Below are 24,737 nucleotides of genomic sequence, written 5' to 3' on the forward strand. Positions count from 1 at the left end.
GGGCGAGGTCACCAGGGAAAGCCGCTAGCCAATAGGCACTTAAAGAAGCTGCTTGAACTGCAGAGGTGAGCACGGGAGGAGTTCACCCAAACCAAAGAAGAAAAACCCTTTTCCTCATACTGTGTCTCTGGCTGCCACTACTGACAAAGCTTGACATCATACTGGCTGGTGAAACATAGTATTTAAAGAGCCAGATCCATTTTCTTAGGGCCCGTAAAAGGTATGAAAGGTAATGAATTTAGGGCTGAGAGGCAATAAATCAATACGAAAAACTCTTTTAGAGACAAGGAGGATAGCATGATGATGTCTGGTTGGTATATGTCCAATCAGTATTCCAGAGGGAGTGGCCAGAGAGCATAAAGGAGAAGACCTGTTTTAAGAGAGATACCAGCTGAGAATTTTTCAGACTTAATGAAAGACATGAATCCTGAGATTCAAGAAATAAAGTGAATCTTGGCAGGATAAAAAAAATTAAGTCCACTCTAAAAAAACATCCTAGTGAAATTACAGATGTTCCGAACAAAGAGAATATGTTAAAAGCAACCAGAGTTAAAAGACCCACTTGAGGGGCGCCTGGGTGGCTCGGTCGGTTAAGCGTCCGACTTCGGCTCAGGTCATGATCTCACGGTCCGTGGGTTTGAGCCCCGCGTCGGGCTCTGTGCTGACAGCTCAGAGCCTGGAGCCTGTTTCAGATTCTGTGTCTCCCTCTCTCTGTGACCCTCCCCCGTTCATGCTCTGTCTCTCTCTGTCTCAAAAATAAATAAACGTTAAAAAAAAATTAAAAAAAAAAAAAAAAAGACCCACTTGAAAAGGAATGACAGTGGTTCTAATTTCAGTCTTCTCTAAAATAACAATAGAAAATAGTAGTCATTGGTAGCACCTGACTGGCTCAATTGGAAGAGCGCACAACTCTTCATCTTAGGGTTGTGTGTTCGAGTGCCACATTGAGTGTAGAGGTGACTTAAATAAGTAAGCAAACAAATAAACAAACTTTAAAAAGATAACAGTTGGGGTGCCTGGATGGCTCAGTTGGCTAAGCCTCCGACTCTTGATCTCAGTTCAGATCGTGATCTTATTAATTCATGAGATCAAGACCCACGTTGGGCTCTGTACTAACAGCACAGAGTCTGTTTCAGATTCTTTCTCTCTCCCTCTCTGTCTCTCTCCCCCCCCGACCCCTCTCAAAAAATAAATAAACAATAAATTAAAATAAACTTAAAAAAATAGTAGTCATTGGAATAAAACCACCAAAGTTATGAATATGTTTACAGTAATGTTGGAATACCTAATTGGAGCTGCTCTGTTGACAGATAAAGATTAGATATACACCACAAGCAAACTGTTCAAGGCTGAAAGAAAAAAGATTTGCTGGCTAATAATCAGATATGAGAATGAATAAATTATGGAAGTTGGTATATAGAACGAAAAAAAAAAAAACCAGCAAGAAAGCCTGGGGCATATTTGCAGGTAGAGGAAGGGTGGGGGGAAAGCAACTGGACCAAAAGTGGTCACGGAAGAGGAAAATTGTAGTGCAAAATAATTGGTCTGAAGTGTAAAAGGCAACAGAGAAGTTGTAAATGGGTGGGAATTTAGAACAAGAAATTAAAATTTTTAATTTTGATAAATTAATCATTAAAAACTCTATTACAAAAAGTTCTCTACTACTATATTAAGAAACCTGATTCTCTTTTCTTCTTCAGTGTATCTTGACCCAATTACCCTGTGACAAATTTCTGTTTTCTTTTAAAAGGATGATGTTTCTTCACCAGGAGATCTTGTTATAGCAGATGGAGGTACATTGCATTTATCTCTTTATTTAGTATTATTGAAAATTCACATTCTCATGATACCATGAAATCAATAAACTGTTCCACTTTTGTGATGTTTGATGCATATGACATTTTTATTGAAGACAGTTGTAATCATTATAAGACATACTAGTTGATTGGAAATGTAACAGTATTTTTAGTTACAAATAGTTACACAGTGACTCACTAAGCTTTTATGGAATCAAAGCTTTGATGATTTTATGGTTACATTACTAAATTTGCGTATGAGATTTCATCATTAAAGTGTTAGTTCAGTAACCCATCCAACAACTTATTAGTTCCATATGCACGTTAGGGTCCATTCTTTCTCACACCCCTTTTCTACAAAGCCTTCCTTTGCAGGGTCTTCCTTCTACTTCCTTCTGGTTATCAAGATAGAAACATACTGTTAGAGTACACTCACTCCCACCTGGCACCCAAGTGGAGTCGGGCCTCATCTTTTCATAGTTTGACTAGGGAAGAAGGAATAGCATTGGCTTAGCATGAATGATTACTGCTTAATTATGGTGTATGTAATTAGAAGATTATTCCCTGGAAACAGAGAGCTAGGTCCTGCACTTTATTAGGTGAATAAGAGCATAAAAGTGACAGCATTGTTATAGGGAGTTTTTTATAATATATGTTCCTCACTAATGGCCTTTAAAATGTTTTGGTTCTCACATAAATTGAGATAGATTTAATACAGAAGAAGGCATTACTTAAAAGTGTCTACAGTATTCAACTTCCCAAAGATTTCAGTTTGATTTTTAATTCATTTAAATTAAGGCAAGTGAGTATTTGCCAGGCAGTAAAACGTATTAGGCCTGGAAATGCAAGAGTTGTATTTTCTGTGCAAGCGAAGTTCAATAGATAATATTGTGGTTCTTTATTCCACTGTGACCTACTTTTTTTGAGCTGCTGTAAAAACTTGTTGTAATGTTTTTACAGCTGTAGTTAAAACCTTTTTATAATGAGAGGTTTGGTTTGTGTGGGTTTTTTCCCCCACATAATCAGATTGAAAGAAAAAATATTTTAAGTAAGGAAATTTTGCTCTTTTTGTGAGCTTCATTTCATTATCTGTTTAGTTTGGTGGGGGGGGGGGAGGGTCAAAATTGTTTTCATTTTTTAGTTTTTTTTTTATTGATATGAGTTTCTTTAAATACAGATGGTCAGCTGATGGAGGGTGATAAAATTTATTGGCCAACTCAATCAGCTTTAACCACACGTTTGAGGCGTCTCATCACTGCATATCAGCGTACTAATAAAAACAGACAAATCCAACAGATACAGCCCACGTTCTCAGTGCCTGCCAGTGTCATGCAGCCTCTTTATGAAGAAGCCACTCTGAATCCTAAAATGGCAGCCAAGATAGAAAGACAGCAGAGGTAAGACAGTAGCACTAAATTTTTAATGTTAGTATCTAAATGTAGTTTTTCATTCCGAAGCCTCTTAGAGTGTGATTATCTCACTTTGTGAAAAACATATATAGGTAGAGAAGTTGGTCAAAGCAAAGTGCTTTTATGCATGCACACAAATATATCAAACAGATAAAGATCATTGCATTTTATCGTTTCTTGCACTCTTCGTACTTAATCATTATTCTGTTATTTATGAATACTGAGGTATTAAAAAAATGAAATTGCAGAGCAAACTCAAGAATTAAATTCTTAATAAAGCATACATTTAAGTTACGTGAAATAAAGTCCATTCTACCTTACTTTATATTGACATTTATGAAATGTAAGAATGTATGGAAGACAAGTCCTTATCTGTTTTATACAGAGGATGAACCCTTGCAACCACTCATATCAAAGGAGAAAAAAATAGTATACCTTTCTGCAAAAGACCTTGTTAAGAAGACAGTCATGCTACTCTCCCCCCAAAAGCTTTAACTTCTTAAAGAGGATAGACTACACTGAAAAGAATAGCAATGTTTAGCAGTAGCCTGGCCTCCTTGTTAAACCTGGATCCTTGGATCTTCTCTGGAAAATATATCTTGTTCTTTGGTATTTATTTGCAGCACATCCATCATAACCAGAGTTTAATTCATCTGAAACAAGATTTCCAATGTTCTAGATCTCTGTAAATACACTGTTTCAGTTACCTACAATTGCATCGTAACCCACTCCAAAATGTGGTGACTGAAACACCAGTTTTTTTTTTTTTATTTCCCATGATTCTCTTGGTTGACCAGGTGGTTCTTCTGCTTCCCGTGTTTTTGGCCAGCAGGTAGGAAGTGGCCTCACTCAAACACCTGGCAGTTGGTGCTGGGCTGCCAGCTGGGAGCTTGAATGAGGGAGCATTCCCAGTGACAAAGGCAATAAAAGCTGGAGATTTCTTAAGGCCTAGTCTCAGCAATTATAAAGCATCACTTCTGCCACTTTCTATGGGTCAAAAAAAGTCACACGGCCAATGAAGTTTAAAAGAAAAGGGAAAGAGATTATACCTGTCCACGGGAAGAGCGGCAAAGAATTTATGGCCATCTTTAACCACATACATTTTCCCTTGGTCTGTCAGATCTCGATCAATCTTCCTAAAATACTAGTTTTCTCTTGATATTCAATGGCTCCTTATTTACTGTAGGTATAAAGTTTAAGTTCTTAAGCCTCAGTCCAAGAGTCTCTTCAATTTAGATGTCAGCATGCATTTCTAATTCTATCCAGTACTATTTCCTCTGCCATAATATCCTACGTATTCTTGACTCAGTACCCTAGCTTATGTTGTTCCTATCACCTGGGATACCTTTCTTCCTCCTCTTTAGTTCATACCTAGCCCATCCTTCAGAGCCCAACCCCTGTCCTATCTCTTATATTAATTTTTTCTCAAACAGGCCAGCTCACAGTATTCTGTTTCCTGTACTCATATAGCACTTATCCAAATAAATTACTCATTATCACACTAATACAAGATGTTATAAGGACGTTTTTCCTTTCCCTGTCTTGTCTTCCTAAGTTGTAAGTTCTTTGAGGGTAGACACTGTGTCATATTTTTGTGTGTTCTGTGTAGTGTTTTAACTCATCCTTTCTATTCTATTCCTACTTCCATCACCCAGGTGTAAGCTTTATAAGATTTAATTGGTTTCCCAGGCTATTTTTGCAGCATTATTACATGAATCTTCTTAATGAAGCACTATGATAAAAATGGCCTGTTGATGTTTTTCAAAGGTCTCATATACTCTTTCTCGTTCTCACAATTCTATAAGTTAACTAGGGAAAAGTGTCTATAAGTTAGACTGTGTTTGGAGATTTGTGGTATGTGAAGGTAATATTACCCTCTTACAATATCTTTAGGAGCTTTCAACTGAATAGAGACTATTTTTAGCCAGGCATATGAAGTGTTTCATAATCAGACCCCATTTCTGCCTCCAATATGAGCCATATCCTTGTCAAACTGGAATGCTCGTCATCTCCCCCAAATGTAGATTACTTCCTACTTTGCTTATACTGTGTCCGCTTCCTAGAATTCCCTACCTGATCTTAGCCTTGTTCCATCTTAAAAGCCACTTACTTCTGTGATGCTTTCTTGATCACTCAGGTCTGAACTGGACCTCCCATCTTCTGCACTCTCCTAAAATCCTTGCTTCCTAGAATGCATACAGCTACAACATACCACCTTATACTAGGGATATGTTTGAAATGTTTCACTGTTTCCTTAAAGGTAGGGTCATCATGTCTTACGTAATCTTGTATCCTCTGCATATTTTCTTACATAGTAGATGTGCAAAAAACTATTATTTTCTGAAGGAAGAGAAGCATGGTTGGACAGATGAGTCAACTGGCATATATTTGCAAGGCAGTAGTACCCTTGCATTTAATCCTTTAAAGTGTTAGGTATTTGAAATGTTTTAAATTTTATTTTAGTCATTATATTCAGCATTAATATTTATTTTAATGACCAGTGTGGCTCTTTCTTTAATCTGACTCAAAATAGATGGACAAGAAGAGAAGAAGCTGACTTTTATAGAGTTGTGTCCACATTTGGAGTGGTATTTGATCCTGACAGAGGCCAATTTGACTGGACAAAATTTAGAGCTATGGCTAGGCTGCATAAGAAAACTGATGATAGTTTGGAGAAGTATTTGTATGCATTCATGTCCATGTGTCGGAGGGTTTGTCGTCTTCCTTCCAAAGAAGGTAGGTATAAAACTTCTTTTTTTCCTGGTTTTGGTCAAAGAGGCAAAAATCCCTAAAATTCTGAAATTTCCAACTTTTTTTATGTCAATACTGTCTAATTCAACACATCAGTTATTTTTCAAAATTGTAAATTAACTATGTTCAGAGATTCCCCCTATTTGTTAATTCTGCTATTAAAGTTAGATCAAAAGAGAATAAAGTTGCACCTTGAGTTTTGAGGAATAGCCAGTGCTTATTCAATATTAGATTGATGATCGGGGGAAGGTAGAAGATAAATAGTAGCTTCAGATAAACAGAACTAACCTGTAGTTTTAGTCCATCTCATAGGAACTGTTTTACAGGGTTTATTCAGTGAATAATTTTGCAAGGAATGAGGCCTCCTCTCTAAAGACATTTCAAAGAGTTTTAATAGGGAAAAAAAAAATCACCCAGAGCCTTCAAAAAAAGGAGAACAACAACCAATCAGAGGTGCTTATGCTCAGCCAAGGCACTGGCGAGGCAGATTCACCCAGGAGAGTGACTTTCATCGTCTTTGAAGCCCAGAGAAATCACTCATCCTGTCAGCAATTCCTCTCAATCATGCTATTATAAGCAGCTGTCTCCATTCTTTGTTGAATATGATTTCTGACTGCTAAACCCAGTGGCTTCCTAATCCTATTTCGTAGTCAAAATATAAATTGCTAATAAAAGGACGTAAATTTCATGTGGGTTGGTTGGTTTGTTTTAATTTTATGTCCTAACAGATCTGTTGTCAGTCTACTGGATAGAGTAGCCCATCACTTGATTACCCAAATACCAGATAATCCAGAGTAGTCTACTTAAAGGTCTTTTGAGAGACTATCCATGGGTTTAAAGAGATAAAGCAAAGTATTGTGTCTTCTATTATTTATGGTTACTGAGAGGCCCTCATTTCTTTTTTTTTTTAATTTTCTTAATTCCCAAACGATATAAAATGTGATGAATAAATTAACCACTTTGACTCCAGTTTTTAAAAAGAAAGGGTTAATTACTGACAATCAATAATGATCGAAAAGGTAGTTTTCTTGTTAGAAATGTGAGTGAGGTTTTACTTAGATCAGTTTTCCAAACTTCCTCAGCTCATAGATCCCTTACTGTCTCAGTAATTTTTCACAGCACCTGAGGCCAGAAGTTCTGTTTAATGAATAATTAGATCCAAACAACTTAAGTATTTGTTTCCAACAATCTAGTAATTGTTTGAAAACATAATAGAAGCTGAAAGAAAAAAAGTACTACTTTTCTTTCTTAAATAACCTCAGTTACTTACTAATGAGATGTATACACCTGTCAGGGACTATACAACTGTCACATCCTAGAGGTAGAATGGATATGCCCACTCTTGTTTCCTGTTCTACACTGATGTCTGCATGGTCTTTTTTTTTTTTTTTTTTTAACTTTTTGTTCTAAACTACTTTCAGACTTTGAAAAAAGTTGCAAAAAACCACAGAAGTTTCCATGCATTTCTCACTTTGCCTCCCCTAAAGTTAAAATCTTACATGACTAATTACAGTATAATTATCAGACTAGGAAACTTAACAGTACAATGCTGTTAACTAAATTGAATGCCTAGTCAGATCTTACTGGTTTGTCCACTGATGTCCTTTTTTGTTCCAGGATCCCACATTGTATTTAGTTGGTCTTTCCCCTCAGCTTCCTACAGTCTGTAACAGACCCTCAGTTTCTCTCTTGTCTTTCATGACCCGATTGCATTGAGGTTATGCATTTTTGTCAAGAGTACCAGAGAAATGATGTGTCCCTCTCAGAACATATCAATGGGTTCATGATGTCAAGATAGCTAACACTGATGGTGTTGCCCTTGATTGCTTGGTTACAGTAGTTTATGCCATGTTTCTCCAGTGTAAAATTGATATCCTTTCCCCTGCAGTTAACAGATACCTTGAGGAGATACTTTGAGACCACACAAATCCTGTTTCTCCTCAAACTTCCACCCATTGACATTAGTATCCATGAGTAGATCCTTATGTGTAACAGCTTTTAATGTGGAATTCTGCTACAAGCAAGAACTGTTGTTTCCGTTTCATCTGTTGATCAATTATTCACTTATTCATATCAGAATGGACTCATAGATATTTATTTTACTCTATAGGTTAGAACCCAATACTCTCATTATTTTGATACTCAAATTGTTCTAGATTTGGCCACTACCAGCTCCTTTAAGTGGGCCCACATTATTTCAACAAGCCCCTGTCGATTTCTGAACTGCCAGTATCTCTGCCCACAAAGATATAACCGCATCAAAAGGAATATAGCAAGATCTAATGTTGAAACTGAGCCAGCTCAAGCCACTACTTCACATAGCCTTTGACAGTGTTCCTGCACTTCCCTGAAATTTTAAGAAAGCCTTAAGTGTTCCTGTGAGTTCACCACAATGCCCTGAATTTCCTTGGTGCAGCTAGAAATATGTGGACTTCTGTTTGTTTATCGGCTATGATTTAACAGTTTTAATTTGTATTTATAAATGAGTTCAAGTAAGTGTTTGTCTCTTTGATTAAGACACAGATTAGTGGGGTACCTGGGTGGCTCAGTCGGTTAAGCATCCAAATTTGGCCTAGGTCATGACCTTGCTGTTCCCCAGTTCAAGCCCGGCATCGGGCTCTGTGCTCCAGAGCCTGGAGCCTGTTTCAGATTCTGTGTCTTCCTCTCTCTCTCTGCCCCTCCCCAACTTGTGCTCTGTCTGTCTCTCAAAAATAAATAAACATTAAAAAAATAATAAAAGACACAGATTAGTAAGGACATAGCTCATAGGGAATTTTTTAAAAGTAAATTCATAGTTATATTAACATATTTCCCAAAAACATTACGTTTTCCCCACTTTCAGAAGATCCAGTGTTATACACTGTATGTATGGATTTTGGTACTTTTAAAAACTTCTATCTTTCCTCATTTAAAAATATTTTAAAAATTCTGGAAACTACACAGTGATATCGAGTAGAGTTGCATTTTAGAAGTTGCATTATTTGTTTAACTCTGTAATAAAGTGTTTCCAAGATTAATGTTTTTGTTCTTGTCTTAACATAGAATTGGTGGATCCAAATATTTTTATCCAGCCAATCACAGAAGAACGTGCTTCAAGGACTTTGTATCGCATTGAACTTCTAAGGAAAGTACGGGAACAGGCCCTCCGACATCCACAATTGTTTGAACGCTTGAAGCTTTGCCATCCAAATCCAGACCTACCAGTCTGGTGGGAATGTGGCCCTCATGATAGGGACTTGCTCATTGGAGCTGCGAAACATGGGGTGAGCCGAACAGACTATCACATTCTTCGTGATCCTGAACTCTCCTTTATGGCAGCTCAAAGGAACTACAGTCAAAGTAAGATGGCTCCTTCAAGGACTTCTACCCCACTTTTACAGCAATATCAAGTAGCACTTTCTGCTTCTCCTCTTACCTCTCTACCTAGGCTCCTAGATGCTAAAGGTATTATTCTAGAGGATATGAAAGTTAAAAGTGAAAATCTTAAAGAGGAGCCTCAGTCTTCTGAAGAAGAATCTATGTCTTCTGAGGAAACCAGGACACTAATAAAGTCTGAGCCTGTAAGTCCAAAGAATGGTGTTTTACCGCAGGCCACTGGAGACCAGAAATCTGGTGGAAAAGGTGAAACAGACAGACGCATGGTTGCAGCCAGAACAGAACCCCTAACTCCAAACCCAGCTTCTAAGAAACAGCGAGTCCACAAAAGAGGATCCGAATCTAGTTCTGAGTCTGACTCTGATTCTGAGAGATCATCCTGTTCTTCCAGATCATCTTCTTCCTCGTCTTCCTCCTCCTCTTGTTCCGACTCTCGATCAGGCTCTAGTTCCTCTTCATCCTCCTCCTGTTCTTCAGCATCGTCTTCATCCTCATCCTCATCCTCTTCCTCATCATCCTCCTCCTCATCTTCATCAGAAGAAAGTGACAGTGAAGAAGAAGAAGTCCCAAAGCGAGGTATATGCATAAAGTGCTTTTGCTGTTTTAAGACATTTCAAGTGAAAATGAAAACGAATTCGGTTCACATAACTTAAGCATGCTTAAAATTGTTAACCTAAGTCTTATATGTACAGATTTTCTTAGAGAAGCACTATCGAAAAGGAAACTCGTGTTACTGGTGCACACTCCCTATTCAGTACTCAAGGCATTGCAAAACGGGTTAATCAAACAGGAATTAGACATTTTGTACAATAATGGGTTTCTTTGTGATCACCTTCAGTTTAGTGTTCCTTTTTTTCTGAACATGCTGATCAGTGAACACATCAAGATCATATTCTGTAACAGCCAGCAGGGTTCTTAGATTAAGCCGTCAGACCAACAAGAGTATCATAGGCCCTCCTTGGCAGCTGTCTCCTCAGAACGACACAGGAACTACAGTTTGCCTGTAGAGGAGTGTCAGGTGGCTCTGTCCTTGCTGCAGCCCACAGTTCAGGTGCAAGGCAATGAGTTGATGGCGAGCGGGTGCAAGAGCCAGTCTGGCCTAAGGAGCCTCAGATCCTGCAGAAGCCAGCGTCTCTTGTGACGGCTCTGTGAGCACAAGTTTCAGGGTTGCCACAAGGACATGCCCCGGCATACAGGTCCCCTCCTGAGAGGATGTCAGTGTACTCCTCAGGTTTTTATGGTCCCCTCAGTCCAAATGCACTTTATCATTCTGGAGTTTATATGTGTCCAGGGAGACAGACCTACAGGGTTAACTGAGGGTCAGATATTTATGCAGAAAGGGATATTTTGTTAACCCTTCCCCCTCAACCTCTTTAATGCCACTTATTTTGCTTTTGTGATAATTTTTTTAAACAGTGGGCACCGCATTGTATTCTAGGTGGATTTTTTTTCCTTTTTGGCCATTTGTTTTTACTTCTAACTTTTTCCTTTGAATAGTTATATAAGATTTGAAAAGTATATATAAAATTGTTTTATAAAGTCTTTTTAAAACGGTTATAATTGTTCTCAGCAGAAGGTACCCCTCACGTGAAAGCCTACGATGAAGAAAGTGTTGCGTCACTGAGCACTACCCAGGATGAGACCCAAGATAGCTTCCAGATGAACAATGGGACACCAGAGTCCGCTTATATCTTACAAGGAGGATACATGCTAGCAGCCTCATATTGGCCAAAGGTAAATGAGTAATGTCTTACCAGAACAGATCATTTTTTGAGTATTTCTCTATGTTGCTTTCATGGTAGATAACTTACTGTGTGGAGAAATAGGTCACTATAAAACATAGGATGGGGGTGCCTGGGTGGCTCGGTCGGTTAAGCGTCCGACTTCGGCTCAGGTCATGATCTCACGGTCCGTGGATTCGAGCCCCACATCGGGCTCTGTGCTGATAGCTCGGAGCCTGGAGCCTGTTTCAGATTCTGTGTCTCCCTCTCTCTGTGACCCTCCCCCGTTCATGCTCTGTCTTTCTCTGTCTCAAAAATAAATAAACGTTAAAAAAAATTAAAAAAACAAAACAAAAAACATAGGATGGCATTTTGGTGTTAGCATCAGAAGTATCAACTACTGTTACCAAGTAAATAGGTGTACTTGAATATGTTTATTTCTCAACATAACCTTAGAATGTTTAGAATAAGAGATAATGGATGCTGACATTCACATACAATATTCAAGGGCTTGTTTATGAATGGGTGCTTCGAGCTGAGTCTCCTTGAAGAAATTTACCATAGCCATTTATGACTTAAAAAAAAAGTTCACTTGGGGCACCTCGGTGGCTCAGTTAAGCGCCTGACTCTTGTTTTTGGCTCAGGTCATGATCTCACACTTCATGAGGTGGAGTCCCTCACTGGGCTCTGCGCTGACGGTGCGGAGCCTGCTTGGGATTCTCTCCCATCCTCCCTCCCTCCCTCCCCCCCTCCCCCCCTCCCCCTCTCCCTCTTTCTCTCTCAAAAATAAATTAATTAAAACAACCATTTTTTTGAAAGTTCACTTAAGTGTATATACTTTCAGTGGTAGAAGTTCAGATCGGATTAATGAAATTCTGTCAATGTGGCTAGACTAGTACAAGAGTACTTACCTTTAGGAGGGAGGTTGTGAAATGGGGAGGTGAAGAACTCTACTCTTACCTGCTTCTGAGTTGATTGAATTTTTCCAACGAACTTGTATTACTTGTATAATTATGAAAATAACAAGGCTGAGATACCTGGGTGGCTCAGTTGGTTAAGCATCCAGCTTTTGATCTCTGTTCAGGTCTTGATCTTGGGGTGTGGGTTCAAGCACCGTGTTGGGCGTGAAACCTACTTTATAAACAAAAAATGAAATTACAGAAGACTATCTGTCATATATTTTTGGACTCCAATGGAAATTTGTACTTGAACTCTTACGGAATTACATATGTATGTGAGAGCATGTATACACACCAAATGCACATAGGTTGTACCAGGGTTAAATCCATCAAGGCCCTGAGCCATTTTATCTCCGAAGGGCTGGCCTGACTATGAAAACCACACTTAGATGTTTGCATGCTTTTCCAGGATCGTGTGATGATCAACCGGCTGGACAGTATTTGTCAAACAGTTCTGAAAGGGAAGTGGCCTTCAGCTAGAAGAAGTTATGATGCCAACACAGTGGCCTCTTTCTATACCACAAAACTGCTGGACAGCCCTGGCGCAGCTACAGAATATAGCGAACCCAGTGTACCCACACCCCCAGGCGCCGGTGTTAAAGAAGAACACGATCAGTCAACACAGATGTCAAAGGTGAAGAAGCATGTACGAGAAAAGGAGTTTACAGTGAAAATCAAAGACGTATGTTTATTTTTATTGCCCTAGGACCCGATTGCGATTGCGTGTGCAGCATGCTTTTTCTGCAAGTGGCTGCCTGCTCTCACTCTTACTTCCTTCACATACTTGTTTTCTGGTATTTGGATTGTTTTCTTTTTGATATCCAGGTTATTAGACTTGAATATCCTACTAGAAGGATCATCATTAAATGTTTCTCTACCTATACTTCTGAAAATAGTCCTGCCAATCAAGAATGCTTTCTTAAACAGTCTGACAAATGCTAATTGTTTTGGTTCTTTTGTATAATATTTAAATGGTATGTCAGTGCACTTTCTCTTTTAAACATTTAGCATGCTCTGTTCTCAGTAACATTTCATTTTTCAGTATGATTTTTGAAGCTAAATTGATTATTCGGTGTCTAATATGTGGGTTACGTCCTCTGAAATGTCCTAATAATGTACATAGAGAAGTATGTCTCAAGCTGATAGTGTTCCAGTGTACCAGTCACATGTAAAACTTTGTTTTGCTCAGAAAAGTGTATGTAGTACCTGTTTTTTTTTTCATTTAAGACAGAAAACATAATATTCATTATAGAAATTGGTTGACGTTCTTTTTCTTTAGTTCATTTCTGAATAGGAAGATGATTAACGTTTCAGGGTTTTTACTTCACTTTTTCTAAGTAAAAAATTTCTCTTACTAACCTGAAATGGGTTCTTTTTTTTTAATTGTTTCTTTCTTGATAATGGTGTTTGTTAACAGGAAGGTGGTTTGAAGTTGACGTTTCAGAAGCAAGGGCTTGCTCAGAAAAGACCGTTCGACAGCGAAGACAGTGCCCTGGGGCAGCAACAGTACCTTGCTCGGCTTCGGGAACTGCAGAGTGCGTCGGAGACCAGCCTCGCCACCTTTCCCAAATCCGTGCCAGTATCAGGTGAATACGGTCACAATAATTGCCTCAGTAGGAAATATTCCTGCTGTCGTTTCCAAATCCTCTTTTATTTATTCTTCTAATAAAAAGTCATCTATCCTCTAATGTCGGGGTCTCTTTTAAGTCTGTAATCAGTATAATTTTAGTTCTTAATAAATACCTGTTGAGGCGTTTAATATGACATTTTAAAGCAGGGTGCAGTTTTATTTGGGGGATTTAAATATTTGGGTGGAAATATTCTGTCGAGTCCCTTTATGCAGGTAAAAGCTCAAACAGCATTTCAATATAAAACCAATGATGAATTTGAAAGCAAACACCTGAACCACAAATGAATGGTGATTTGTAGAGAAGGTTAAAATGAGAAGTTTTAGAAAGACTTTAGAGACAGTGTAGTCCAGTCGTCTATAGGATACAGGAATTGTCATGACTAGTCCCTGAAAGACAATCTTTCATTCTCATGGAATATTTACAGGAAAAAGATTGTTACTACCTTAAACAGCCCTTTATATTACTCGGCAGCTCTAATTACCACAAAATTCCTTCTTACTTAGAAGAAAATTTTGCTTGCAATTGTTTTTTCTCAGTGATTGAGATTCTGACTTTAAAGGCGTCACAAGGGGTGCCTGGGAGGCTCAGACGGTGGAGCGTCTGCCTCTTGGTTTCAGTTCAGGTCATGATGTCGCAGTTCATGAGAAGGAAGGAGCCCTGCATCAGGCTCTGAACTAGATGTGGAATCTACTTAACACTCTGTCTCTCCCTCTGTCTGTCTGTCTCTCTGCTCCTCCCCCACTGGTGTGCATGCTTGTGTGCTCTCTCTCTCTCTCTCTCTCATAAGTAAATATTTTTTTTTAATATGTAAATGTCTGACTCTTAATCTCGGTTCAGGTCATGATCTCACAGTTTGTGGGTTCAAGGCCTGCATCAGACTCTGTGCTGACAGCATGTAGCCTACTTGGGATTCTCTCTCTCCCTCTTTGTGTTCTCCTCCCCACTTGTGCTCTCTTTCTCTCTCAAAATAAATAAATAAACTTTAAAAAAAAATTTTTAATTATTAAAAAAGTAAAGGCATCAGAGAATTAACCTATTCCTATGTTTGCATGATCATCTTAACATTTTGAAAGCAATGATCATATCTCCTCCTCTTTGGGACTGTATCTCTTCTAACCTTTTAACAATTTGAATCAATAGTGTTTGTTAGATACCAAATCGGTGCCACATGTTGTGTGCTCTGTAGGTGCTGAGGTCCATAAGAAGTTTTGTTTTGTTTTGTTTTGTTTTGTTTTGTTTTGTTTTGTTTTGTTTTCTTGATCTTGGTCTAGTGTGCTTTAATTTGTCTGTGTCCCGTTTAAAGTGCAGTATCGGAAATTGAGAATTTTACTCATGATCAGCTGAGTCTTTACAAAATGCAGGTTTTCAATTAAAGCAGATTAGTGACTTGAATTTCCATTACACCTACCATTTACATAAGGCTGAGGACCCTGTTTCAGTATTCTACTTGATCTGGTTGCCATGCAGTATTTGAAAACATTTCAGATCTCCTGCTGTGCATGAGCACAGTGTGTGGGACTCCTACGATTTGGGAAAATAATGCTTTGTTATAAGTGTTAAATTGGTTGCTATTCCCAATTGCTGCTGTCATGACTTTTTAATTATAAATCATAGTTAAATTACAAATTAGTACCGTCAGTATTACTTACAGATTCATTAACCATTCATTGTAATTCTCTAGTTCCTGGACTTTCAGACATGTACAGATTGCAGTTCAAATATGAATCAGCCATGCTTCTACTACTGAAGTATAAATCCCCAAACTGTGCTTTTCATTAACAGTATTGTATTAAAGGAGCTCTGTGTTTTTAGGGGAAAAATGGGAACAAATGGGGAAGATAAGCTGTGGGCTCTTTTGACTAACCTAAGTGGGGTTTAGAAATACAATTTCTTGTACTCTGATAACTCCACCATAAAATGGGATTGACACTAATATCATCTGACCATTTTATTGCTATTGCAGCTGAATTGTACAGTGTTCACCTTTAAGGTTATTTAAAGGTTACTTTGGCAAACATTACTATTTTTAATAGTATAAGTAGTAATTGTGACACTAATCTGCAGCTATGTAAAATATTAAAAAGCCTCAGACATTAAAACTAGGAAGAGTTATTATCTAAATTATATCTCATCCGTCTTACTAACTGCAAATGTGAAATCTAGATTTGCCTTCCTATTCGACTCTTAGAACATCTCTTAACAATTTTTTCCCTTTTCTTGTTTATGAAATGAACGGTTGGGGTAGGAGAGAGTTGTTGGGTGAGATAAATAATATGTGTAGAGTGGCTAATACAGAGCCGGGCACATAATTAGATGCTAAACCAATGTTAAAATTGGTACCTCACAGGTTTTAGAATTAGATGCTGAATAAATACTATTATCATAATTCTTAATATTCCAAAGCCTAGGCCCTTTTTATGTTTATATGGGTCCCTCTGAATTTTATCTGAAAGTTTCCAATAAAGATACAGGTTGTAATGTAATTTAATTAATGAAGGGGATAGTAAAATAGCATAAGTTACAATAAGACAAAACTAAAGAGCCCATTCCAGAAACTACCTAGAATAATGAACAGAGGGTGTTGATAGAGCCAAACAGCCTAGGGTTTAATTCTGTCATTTGCCAGCTGTGACATTAGGCCAGTAACTTAATGCTTCTGAGCTCATTTATAAAATAGGCCTCAGATTACTTCTGTGTTGGGGTGCCTGGGTGGCTCAGTTGGTTGAGCATCCAACTCCTGATTTCTGCTTAGGTCATGATCTTGTAGTTGTGGAATCAAGCCCCACACTGGGCCTCGTGCTGAGTGTGGAGCCTGCTAAAGATCTCTCTCTCCCTTTGCCCCTCCCCCACTCTCTCCCACATGAGTGCTCTGTCTTTAAGCAGAAAAATTTTTCTTTAAAAAAAAAAAATTTTTTTAATGAAAAAATAATGATACCTCTATGATTTTATTGTTTCGTTTTTGATGATTTAAGAAAACACTGTTTAAACCGCGTTCGGTGTGTGGCACCTCGTAGACATTTAGCAGAAAGAAGCTATTTTTAATAGTGTTATAATTGCATCTATGACAAAGGCAATACAAGCTTTATAAAGGAGATTAAGTTAAATTTTCCATTTTGGATTCTAGCTTAAATCAGTAACGTTTATAAAAATCACCCTCAGAAATAACTCAAGGTGGCTCAGTTTTTTTAAGAAAGAAAAAAAGGAAGGAAGGGCATCACAGTAGTATATAATTGGCCAAAGAAAATATGTTTATGAATTGTCAAATAGGGTATGTTTATAAATGCACACTTTGGTGTATATGCAGTTGTTTTTCCAGAGATAATTAAGTACCTTTTTATATTACACCGGAAATATAGTAAAGAGAAAGTAAAAAGAAACATAGACACTGTCTGCCTTTCAGTTGCTTGGTAGACTAAGACCTACATGTTAAAATATTAGACAAGACTTTGGAGCACCCGTGTGGCTCAGTCAGTTAAACATCTGACTTGGCTCAGGTCATGATCTCCCGGTTCATGGGTTCAAGCCCCGAGTGAGGCTCTGTACCGACAGCTCAGATTCTATGCTGTCCTGCTTCAGATTCTGTGTCTTCCTCTCTCTCTGCCCCTCCCCCTCTTGCACTCTTATTCTCTCTCTCTCTCTCTCTCTCTCTCTCAAATCTAAACAAACATTAAGAAAATTTAAATATCAGACAAGACATTAACAAAAACAAGATAATATGTTTTGCCACACAGCACATTATAGTTACTAAATACCAGAGAAGAGGGGAGCCACTGCTGTCTAGAAACTTAGGCAGAGTCCTCTGGAAGAGGTAGAATTGAAAAAGATGTATAAGAGGCAGATTAGATAATGGTCTTTCTGGAAAGTGACCTTCCCAGGAGAGGTGGAAGAGAAGCAGAGAATAGCATGAACCAGAGACTTGATAGTATGGTTTTGTGATAAGATTGACATAGCTAGTATGTAAATCCCTACTGGAGAGATATTTGTATGAAATCAGAGCCTGCTTAGAAAAGGTGAATCTAGGTTATACACAACATAAAAACTGAGCTGGGGCAGGGATTGAGGGTTGGGGGTCATGCTGGAAAGGGGCTGATACAAGGTATTTCATTCATATTAGAATAGGAAGTCATGGGGCACCTGAGTGGCTCAGTCAGTTGAGCGTCTGACTGTTGATTTTGGCTCAGGTCATGATCTCATGGCTTGTGGGTTCGAGCCTTGCATCAGGCTCTACACTGATGGCACGGAGCCTGATTGGGATTCTCTCTCTCTCTCTCTCTCTCTCTCTCTCTTCCTGCTCCACCCCCTGCTCACAGTTTCTCTCTCTCTCAAATAAATAAACGAAAGAAAAGAAAAAAGAAAAGAATAGGAAGTTATGAGAAGTTCTTATAAAAAAGAATAGTACTTTTGGGGCGCCTGGGTGGCTTAGCTGGTTGAGTGTCCGACTTCGGCTCAGGTCATGATCTCACGGTCTGTGAGTTTGAGCCCCGCGTCGGGCTCTGTGCTGACAGCTCAGAGCCTGGAGCCTGCTTCGGAGCCTGTCTCCCTCTCTCTCTGCCCCTCCCCCGCTCATGCTCTGTCCCTGTCAAAAATAAATAAACATTTAAAAAAAAATTTTTTTTTAAAGAATAGTACTTTAAAAATGGTACTTTGGGAAAGTTTATTGTTATAGCTGAAATGTGCTAGGGGCACCTGGCTGGCTCAATTGGTTGAGCATCCAACTTCAGCTCAAGTCATGATCTCAAGGCTCATGGGTTCAAGCCCCACATCTGGCTCCCTGCTATCTGTGTGGAGCCTGCTTCAGATCCTCTGTCCCTCCCTCTCTATGCCCCTCCCCTCTTGCTCTCTCTCTCTCGCTCTCGCTCTCGCTCTTTCTCTCTCTCAAAAATAAGCCTTTAAAAAAATAAAGTAAAATGTGCTATAGTGAAAGTATTTCCAAATCATTTATAATGTTTTGTGAATCTGGTTATAATGAAATTCACTAGGTGGATAATGAAAGCTTTTCTTTATAAAGTTATGTCACATTCCTAGTGTACTTTTTTATATGCAAACCTACTTTTTAATCATTGTAACTAGCAATTCCTTACCATATGATTTAAGGTACCTTTTTGAAACTGAGATGTGATGAAGGTAAGTGGCTTCCGTAAGGTTGCACAGCCAGCCAATGGGCAACTCCTTATTCAGGGATACCCTGGACTTGCTCTAAAAATTTTCCTTGAATTGATTAAAAATGCATTTCTCACTATAAGCTGTGAATTATTTTAAACAAACATCTCATCCTTAACAGTATTTTAAGGAGAGCTCTAGATTATGTACTTTTGAGGACAGGAACACCATTTAACTCCTCTTCGAACCATTGTAGGACCTTGTACCTACGTACAAGCTATTCGATAAGTATTTATTTATTGGAAAAAAATGGCTGAATGCATGGAACTTTAATTCATACCACTTACAGACATTTTTATTGAAATGTGGAACAATAAAGGTCAGTTTAACTTGGCAACTAAAAAGTTAGTGGTGATCTTAAAACCCCTGCCAAAAGCTGGCACAGGAACGGACTGTGGGAAATTGAGGAAGGAGCTGGTCGTGAAAAAGAGAGCACAACAAATACTAACCTTTCGAAGGTTTGGGGAATTATAAAAGGCTGAAAGAGGTTTATTTGTTGTTTGAGTTAGGCCATGTTTTTAAGTCAGGGAAAAGAATCTGATATAGAATGGGTATTTTGGCACAAGAAAGTAGACTGATAAAACAAGCTTTCAGAAAAGGTAGGAATTAGTGGCTGCAGAGGAAGGAGAAGCATTTGTCTTATCCGTGAGAAAGACACACTTCCTCCTCTAAAAGGGAGAGGAAGATAAGATGTGTGAGAATCAGGGGGGGAAATTTGAAGAGACAAGTCAAAAAGTTGATTATAGTTTTCCAAATTTTCAAATGAGGAATAGGGGTGGTGTAAAATAAGAACTAACACTTCCATATATTTAGAAAAATTATTGCTTTTAACTGAACATCTAGATTCTGACCACTGTTTTGCATTTTTTTATTTGATTAGGTACTTCCATTCAGTCAACCCTTGGTGCCAATGGAGTTAGATTAGACAACCAGCCTATAGTCAAAAAAAGGCGGGGAAGGAGGAAGAATGTAGAAGGTGTTGACATCCTCTTTTTTAACAGAAATAAACCACCTAATCATGTAAGTAAAAACTACTGATCCTTGAGTCCAAAATTCAGTCCTAGTAAATATACATATTGCTGTTCTGTGAATGTTTTATAGCATAAAAATATTAATTAGGAAATTAGATTGTACTTTGGATTCTATTTCAGAGGCATCCAACACTGCCTAAGATTCATGAAAATTTTAAATTTGAAAAACTTACTTTTTTCCTCTTCAAAAACAGTTGCTTCATTGGACTTTGCAAAGAATTGAATGATAAAGCATAGCAATAAAATTTTCATTTGGTGTTTTTCTACAGGTAACTGTAGGCCTAACCAGCTCCCAGATTTCTACAGGGATAAATCCAGCACTGTCCTACACTCAGCCTCAAGGAATTCCGGATACAGAAAGTCCGGTTCCAGTTATTAACCTGAAAGATGGGACAAGACTTGCAGGCGATGATGCGCCAAAGAGAAAGGATTTGGAAAAATGGCTTAAGGAGCACCCAGGTTATGTGGAAGATTTAGGAGCTTTTATTCCTGTAGGTGATGCCTTACAAATCTTGGTATTGATTTTATTTCTGTGACTTACCAAATCTGTGCTGATGAAGCATAAATTTTTACCCACTTATGTAAATACACGTTCTGCCCAAGATTTAGGAAAGCTAACAGAAAAAAATACCATTTTCCCCATGAGTGCCTTTTTCCATTTTTCCATTCTGTGCTTAATAGTAATATATACAGAGTACCATGTAAGACCATGTTACCATGTAACAATATACAGAGTACCATGTAAGCCCAGTGAAGGTTATAAAGGGATAACATTTCCAATCCTTTTCCTCAAGGAGTTTATTTTAAAATACTAATGACCAGGGGCACCTGGGTGGCTTAGTCAGTTAAGTGTCTGACTTCAGCTCAGGTCACAATCTCACAGTTTGTGAGTTTGAGCCCCGCGTGGGGCTCTGTGATGACTGCTTAGAGCCTGGAGCCTGCTTCTGATTCTGTGTCTCCCTCTCTCTCTGCCCCTACCCCTCTCACACTTTGTCTCTGACTCTCTCTCTCTCCCCCTCTCTCTCTCTCAAAAATAAATAAACATTAAAAAGTAGTAATAAAAATAAAGTAAAACACTAGTGATCATATTAAGGGTGCCTGAGTTGCTCAGTCTTGGTTAAGCAAGACTTGATTTTTGGCTCAGGTCATGATCTTACCGTTCTTGAGATTGAGCCCCATGTCAGGCTCTGTGCTGACAGCGTGGAACCTACTTGAGATTCTCTCTCTCTCCCTCTCTTTCTGCCCCTCCTCCACTCACACACATGCTTTCTCTCAAAATAAATAAATAAACTTAAAAAAAAATACTATGATCATATTAAACATGTATTGAGATTTAGCTGTGTACCTGGCATCATAATTAGCACTTAACGTATATTATCTCATTTAACACTCATGACACCTTTATCAGAATGGCGTTATTATAACTTTTTTAGATAAAGAACTTAAAATACTAAAATTTTAAGTAAATATTACAAGCTACACAGTCTTAAATCCAGTGTCCAAACTACTACTTTTAAGCTCTTCTTCAGGCTATAACAGTATAGCTGTGTCTCTCCAGATGCACATTGAGTTTACATTAATCAAAGTGAGAATTGTTACATTTCATTTGCATTTTTACATCCCCTGAAATACTTTGTGCGCACTATCTTATAGGCATATGGCTTTCTTACTCATAGAAATCTGTTATTTCATCTTGCAGTATTTTTTTTTAATTTTTAATGTTTTATTTATTTTTGAGACAGAGAGAAACAGAGCATGAGCAGGGGAGGGGCAGAGAGAGAGGGAGACACAGAATCTGAAGCAGGCTCCGGGCTCTGAGCTGTCAGCACAGAGACGGACGCGGGGCTCGAACTCACAAACCGTGAGATTATGACCTGAGCCAAAGTCGGACGCTTAACTGACTGAGCCACCCAGGTGCCCCTCATTTTGCAGTATTTTACTATTAGATACTGATTACCAAAATTTGTGCCAGATCCTCTATACAATGAAGCTAGCAGACCTATTGTATCTGCCTTCATTATGAAGATTAAATGGACAGCCCAGTGAAGCTGTCTTAGTACTCTGTGAGCTTCTTAAGGACCGTGTCCTAGTTACCCCAGGACTTTGTATCCCCAGGACTTATTTAGTACATAATTCCTGATACATAGACTAGTATCTAGCTTTCTATGAATATTCACTGAGCCAGTGATTAAAAACTGAAAGTCTTTTGAAGATTAAAAAATTCTATATAAAGGTAAAGTTGTTATTTTATTAACAGAAAAAATTACTTGTTATTTTTTTCATGAAAACGAACTACAAAAGCTCCAGTCCCTACAGTGGTCTTTGTGTCTGTAATATGTACTTAGTCTAGAATTTTACATTGCCATTAATTGACACCAGGAAATAACCAAGTGCCTCAGTCTTGAGTTTCACATGCCTTTCACATCCCTGGTTTTCTCAAAGGATGCCACTAATTCTCGAATAAGCTTTAAATATGTTTGATTTTTTAAAAGCCAAATAGGGATGCCTGGGTGGCTCAGTCAGTTGAGCATCTGACTCTTGATTTCAGCTCAGGTCATGATCCTAGGGTGGTAGGATCAAGCCCCACATCAGGCTCCTCACTGAGTGTGGAGCCTGCTTGAGGTTCTCTTTCTCTCCCTCTGCCCCTCTCCCTACTCACACGTGTGCTCTCTCTCTCTCTAAAAAACAAATTAAAAAAAAAAATGTTTTAAGCCAAATAAAGCTCTTATAATTATGAGGGGAGGAATTTTCCCTAAATATGATGGATAATCTTAGAATGAATACTGCAATTCTAACAATAATGAGAATCATTAGTTTAACCCTATAACTTAACATGTTAGAAAATAACATTTATCTAGGCAACAGATTTTTATTGAGTAACTACTGTGTGCTAGCCCCTCTTTTAAGGGATGGAGTATAAAACCATGAGCAATATAAAGTTCTTGCCATCGTGGCATGTATACTGTAGTCTGTAAAGGATTCTCCTGTCTGTCTCTCATCGCTGCAAAGGAATCTTTATTAATTTTTTAAACTTACAGCCATTCATCATTTTCACTGCAAATAAACTTTTTATCGTAATGTTTTAGATAACGTTACATACTATTATTAAGATTTTGAAATATTTTTAAAAGCAGCATTGTGGGGCGCCTGGGTGGCGCAGTCGGTTAAGTGTCCGACTTCAGCCAGGTCACGATCTCGCGGTCCGTGAGTTCGAGCCCCGCGTCAGGCTCTGGGCTGATGGCTCGGAGCCTGGAGCCTGTTTCCGATTCTGTGTCTCCCTCTCTCTCTGCCCCTCCCCCGTTCATGCTCTGTCTCTCTCTGTCCCAAAAATAAAAAAAAAAAAAAAAAAAAAAAAAGCAGCATTGTGATAAAGAATACAAGATAACCGTTAGTTTGATTTCTGAAGGATACTTCACATTAATGATTTTTTGGCTCTCATACTCTATTGGGATATGTCTAGAGCTGAGTAACTATAACATGATAGATACAGATATATAATAACAGGTATGTATAGAGTACCATAGAAACAGATAAAAGGAATATGAATGACTCTGCCTAGGCCAAGTGTCTAAGGAAATGTGGAAAGAAAAGAGAGTTGACATACGTGACTGATGGATGATAAAGAATAAGTAGGTTTGACCAGGTTAACCCAAGAGGAGGCTATTCTAGGCATTATAAAACAATTATGAAGAGTTGAAAGAGGATAGGATTGTAAGACACATTCATAAAACAATGGCTAGCCTGATGTCACAGGGTGTGTGGGGGACCGAGTGGGGCAGTAGTAACTAGACAGAAAAGGTGAATTTAGGCCCAGGCTGTGATGGGACAGGTATGCCTTGCAGAAGAGTGTGAGCATTCATCTCTTGCAATGTTCTCGTTGGTCCGAAACAGCTATAAACATCAAGCCCTGCTTTGCTAAGCTGTACACGTAAGCAGCATGGCCTGATGCAAAGAGTTTTATTGCCAGATCCTGCCACTTGCTAGCTGTGTGGCCTTGACGAAGGTAACCTCTCCAAAGAGATAAAGACTATTAGTGAGATGAGATAAAAACTCACTCATAAAGACTATTAGTGAAGAGATAAAAACTATTAGTGAGATGACGAAAGAGGAGAGCCACAGCTAGCACAAGTACAGATTGTATCAGCACAGAAAATAACCCGATGTGTCAGGAGAAAAAGTAAAGAAGTGTACAATTTACAGGAGGCTGCTCCAACATTATTGGTAACTCTAAAGCCTTACTTAGTATTTTATTACACAGCGACCCTCAAACAACAAGGTTTGAATTGTGCATGTCCCCTTATACATGGGCTTTTTACAGCACAGTATGGAGAATGTATTTTCTCTTCATTCTGATTTTCTTAATAACATTTTCTTGAGCTTATTTTGTGGTAAGAATACAGGATATAACACATATAACATACAAAAGATGTGTTAATCAACTATGTGTGTTTTCAGTAAGGCTTCTGGTCAACAGTAGGCTATTAGCAGTTAAGTTTGGGGGGGAATCAAGATATGAGGATTTGTGACTATGGCAGGGGGGAGCACCCCTAACCCCATGTTGTTCAGGGGTCAGCTGTATTAAATATAAAAATATTTAAAGTTTAAGTCTTTTAAAGTATAACTAAAGGGTAAAATCTTCAATGTTAGATATAGATATCTAATATGTATTATACAGTATTACAGGATTAAGTAACTTGGTTCAGCTCTTTTGTACTGTTTGCACTGTTTTAAAGCTATTTCTTTGCTTATATATTTTAGAGAATGCAGCTCCATGAGGGGAGGCCCAAACAAAAGAGGCATCGGTGCAGAAACCCTAATAAACTCGATGTTAATAGTCTTACTGGAGAAGAACGTGTTCAGCTGATTAACAGAAGAAATGCCAGAAAGGTATTTATATATTTGTG

The 24,737-nt window shown here is 38.3% G+C and overlaps 1 protein-coding gene across 12 annotated transcripts in view; it reads left to right on the forward strand.

Annotated features, from left to right (window-relative positions):
• Positions 1 to 24,737, forward strand: part of CHD9 (chromodomain helicase DNA binding protein 9) — a 234,466-nt gene that overhangs the window by 200,495 nt on the left and 9,234 nt on the right. For 8 of the 12 annotated variants that reach the window (XM_078438705.2, XM_078438704.2, XM_078438706.2 and 5 more), the window contains 10 exons: positions 1,751 to 1,793; positions 2,974 to 3,193; positions 5,739 to 5,941; positions 8,999 to 9,907; positions 10,902 to 11,065; positions 12,421 to 12,693; positions 13,429 to 13,597; positions 19,683 to 19,822; positions 20,103 to 20,324; positions 24,592 to 24,720. In XM_078438705.2, the coding sequence (XP_078294831.2) occupies positions 1,751 to 1,793; positions 2,974 to 3,193; positions 5,739 to 5,941; positions 8,999 to 9,907; positions 10,902 to 11,065; positions 12,421 to 12,693; positions 13,429 to 13,597; positions 19,683 to 19,822; positions 20,103 to 20,324; positions 24,592 to 24,720 (2,472 nt within the window). The remainder of the gene's footprint in view (positions 1 to 1,750; positions 1,794 to 2,973; positions 3,194 to 5,738; positions 5,942 to 8,998; positions 9,908 to 10,901; positions 11,066 to 12,420; positions 12,694 to 13,428; positions 13,598 to 19,682; positions 19,823 to 20,102; positions 20,325 to 24,591; positions 24,721 to 24,737) is intronic. The other 4 variants (XM_078438709.2, XM_078438713.2, XM_078438710.2 and 1 more) reach the window with 3 other exon arrangements.

The sequence above is a fragment of the Panthera onca genome, chromosome E2 (genome assembly GCF_046562875.1).
Source record: "Panthera onca isolate mPanOnc1 chromosome E2, mPanOnc1 haplotype 2, whole genome shotgun sequence".
In the NCBI taxonomy this organism is placed as follows: domain Eukaryota; kingdom Metazoa; phylum Chordata; class Mammalia; order Carnivora; family Felidae; genus Panthera; species Panthera onca.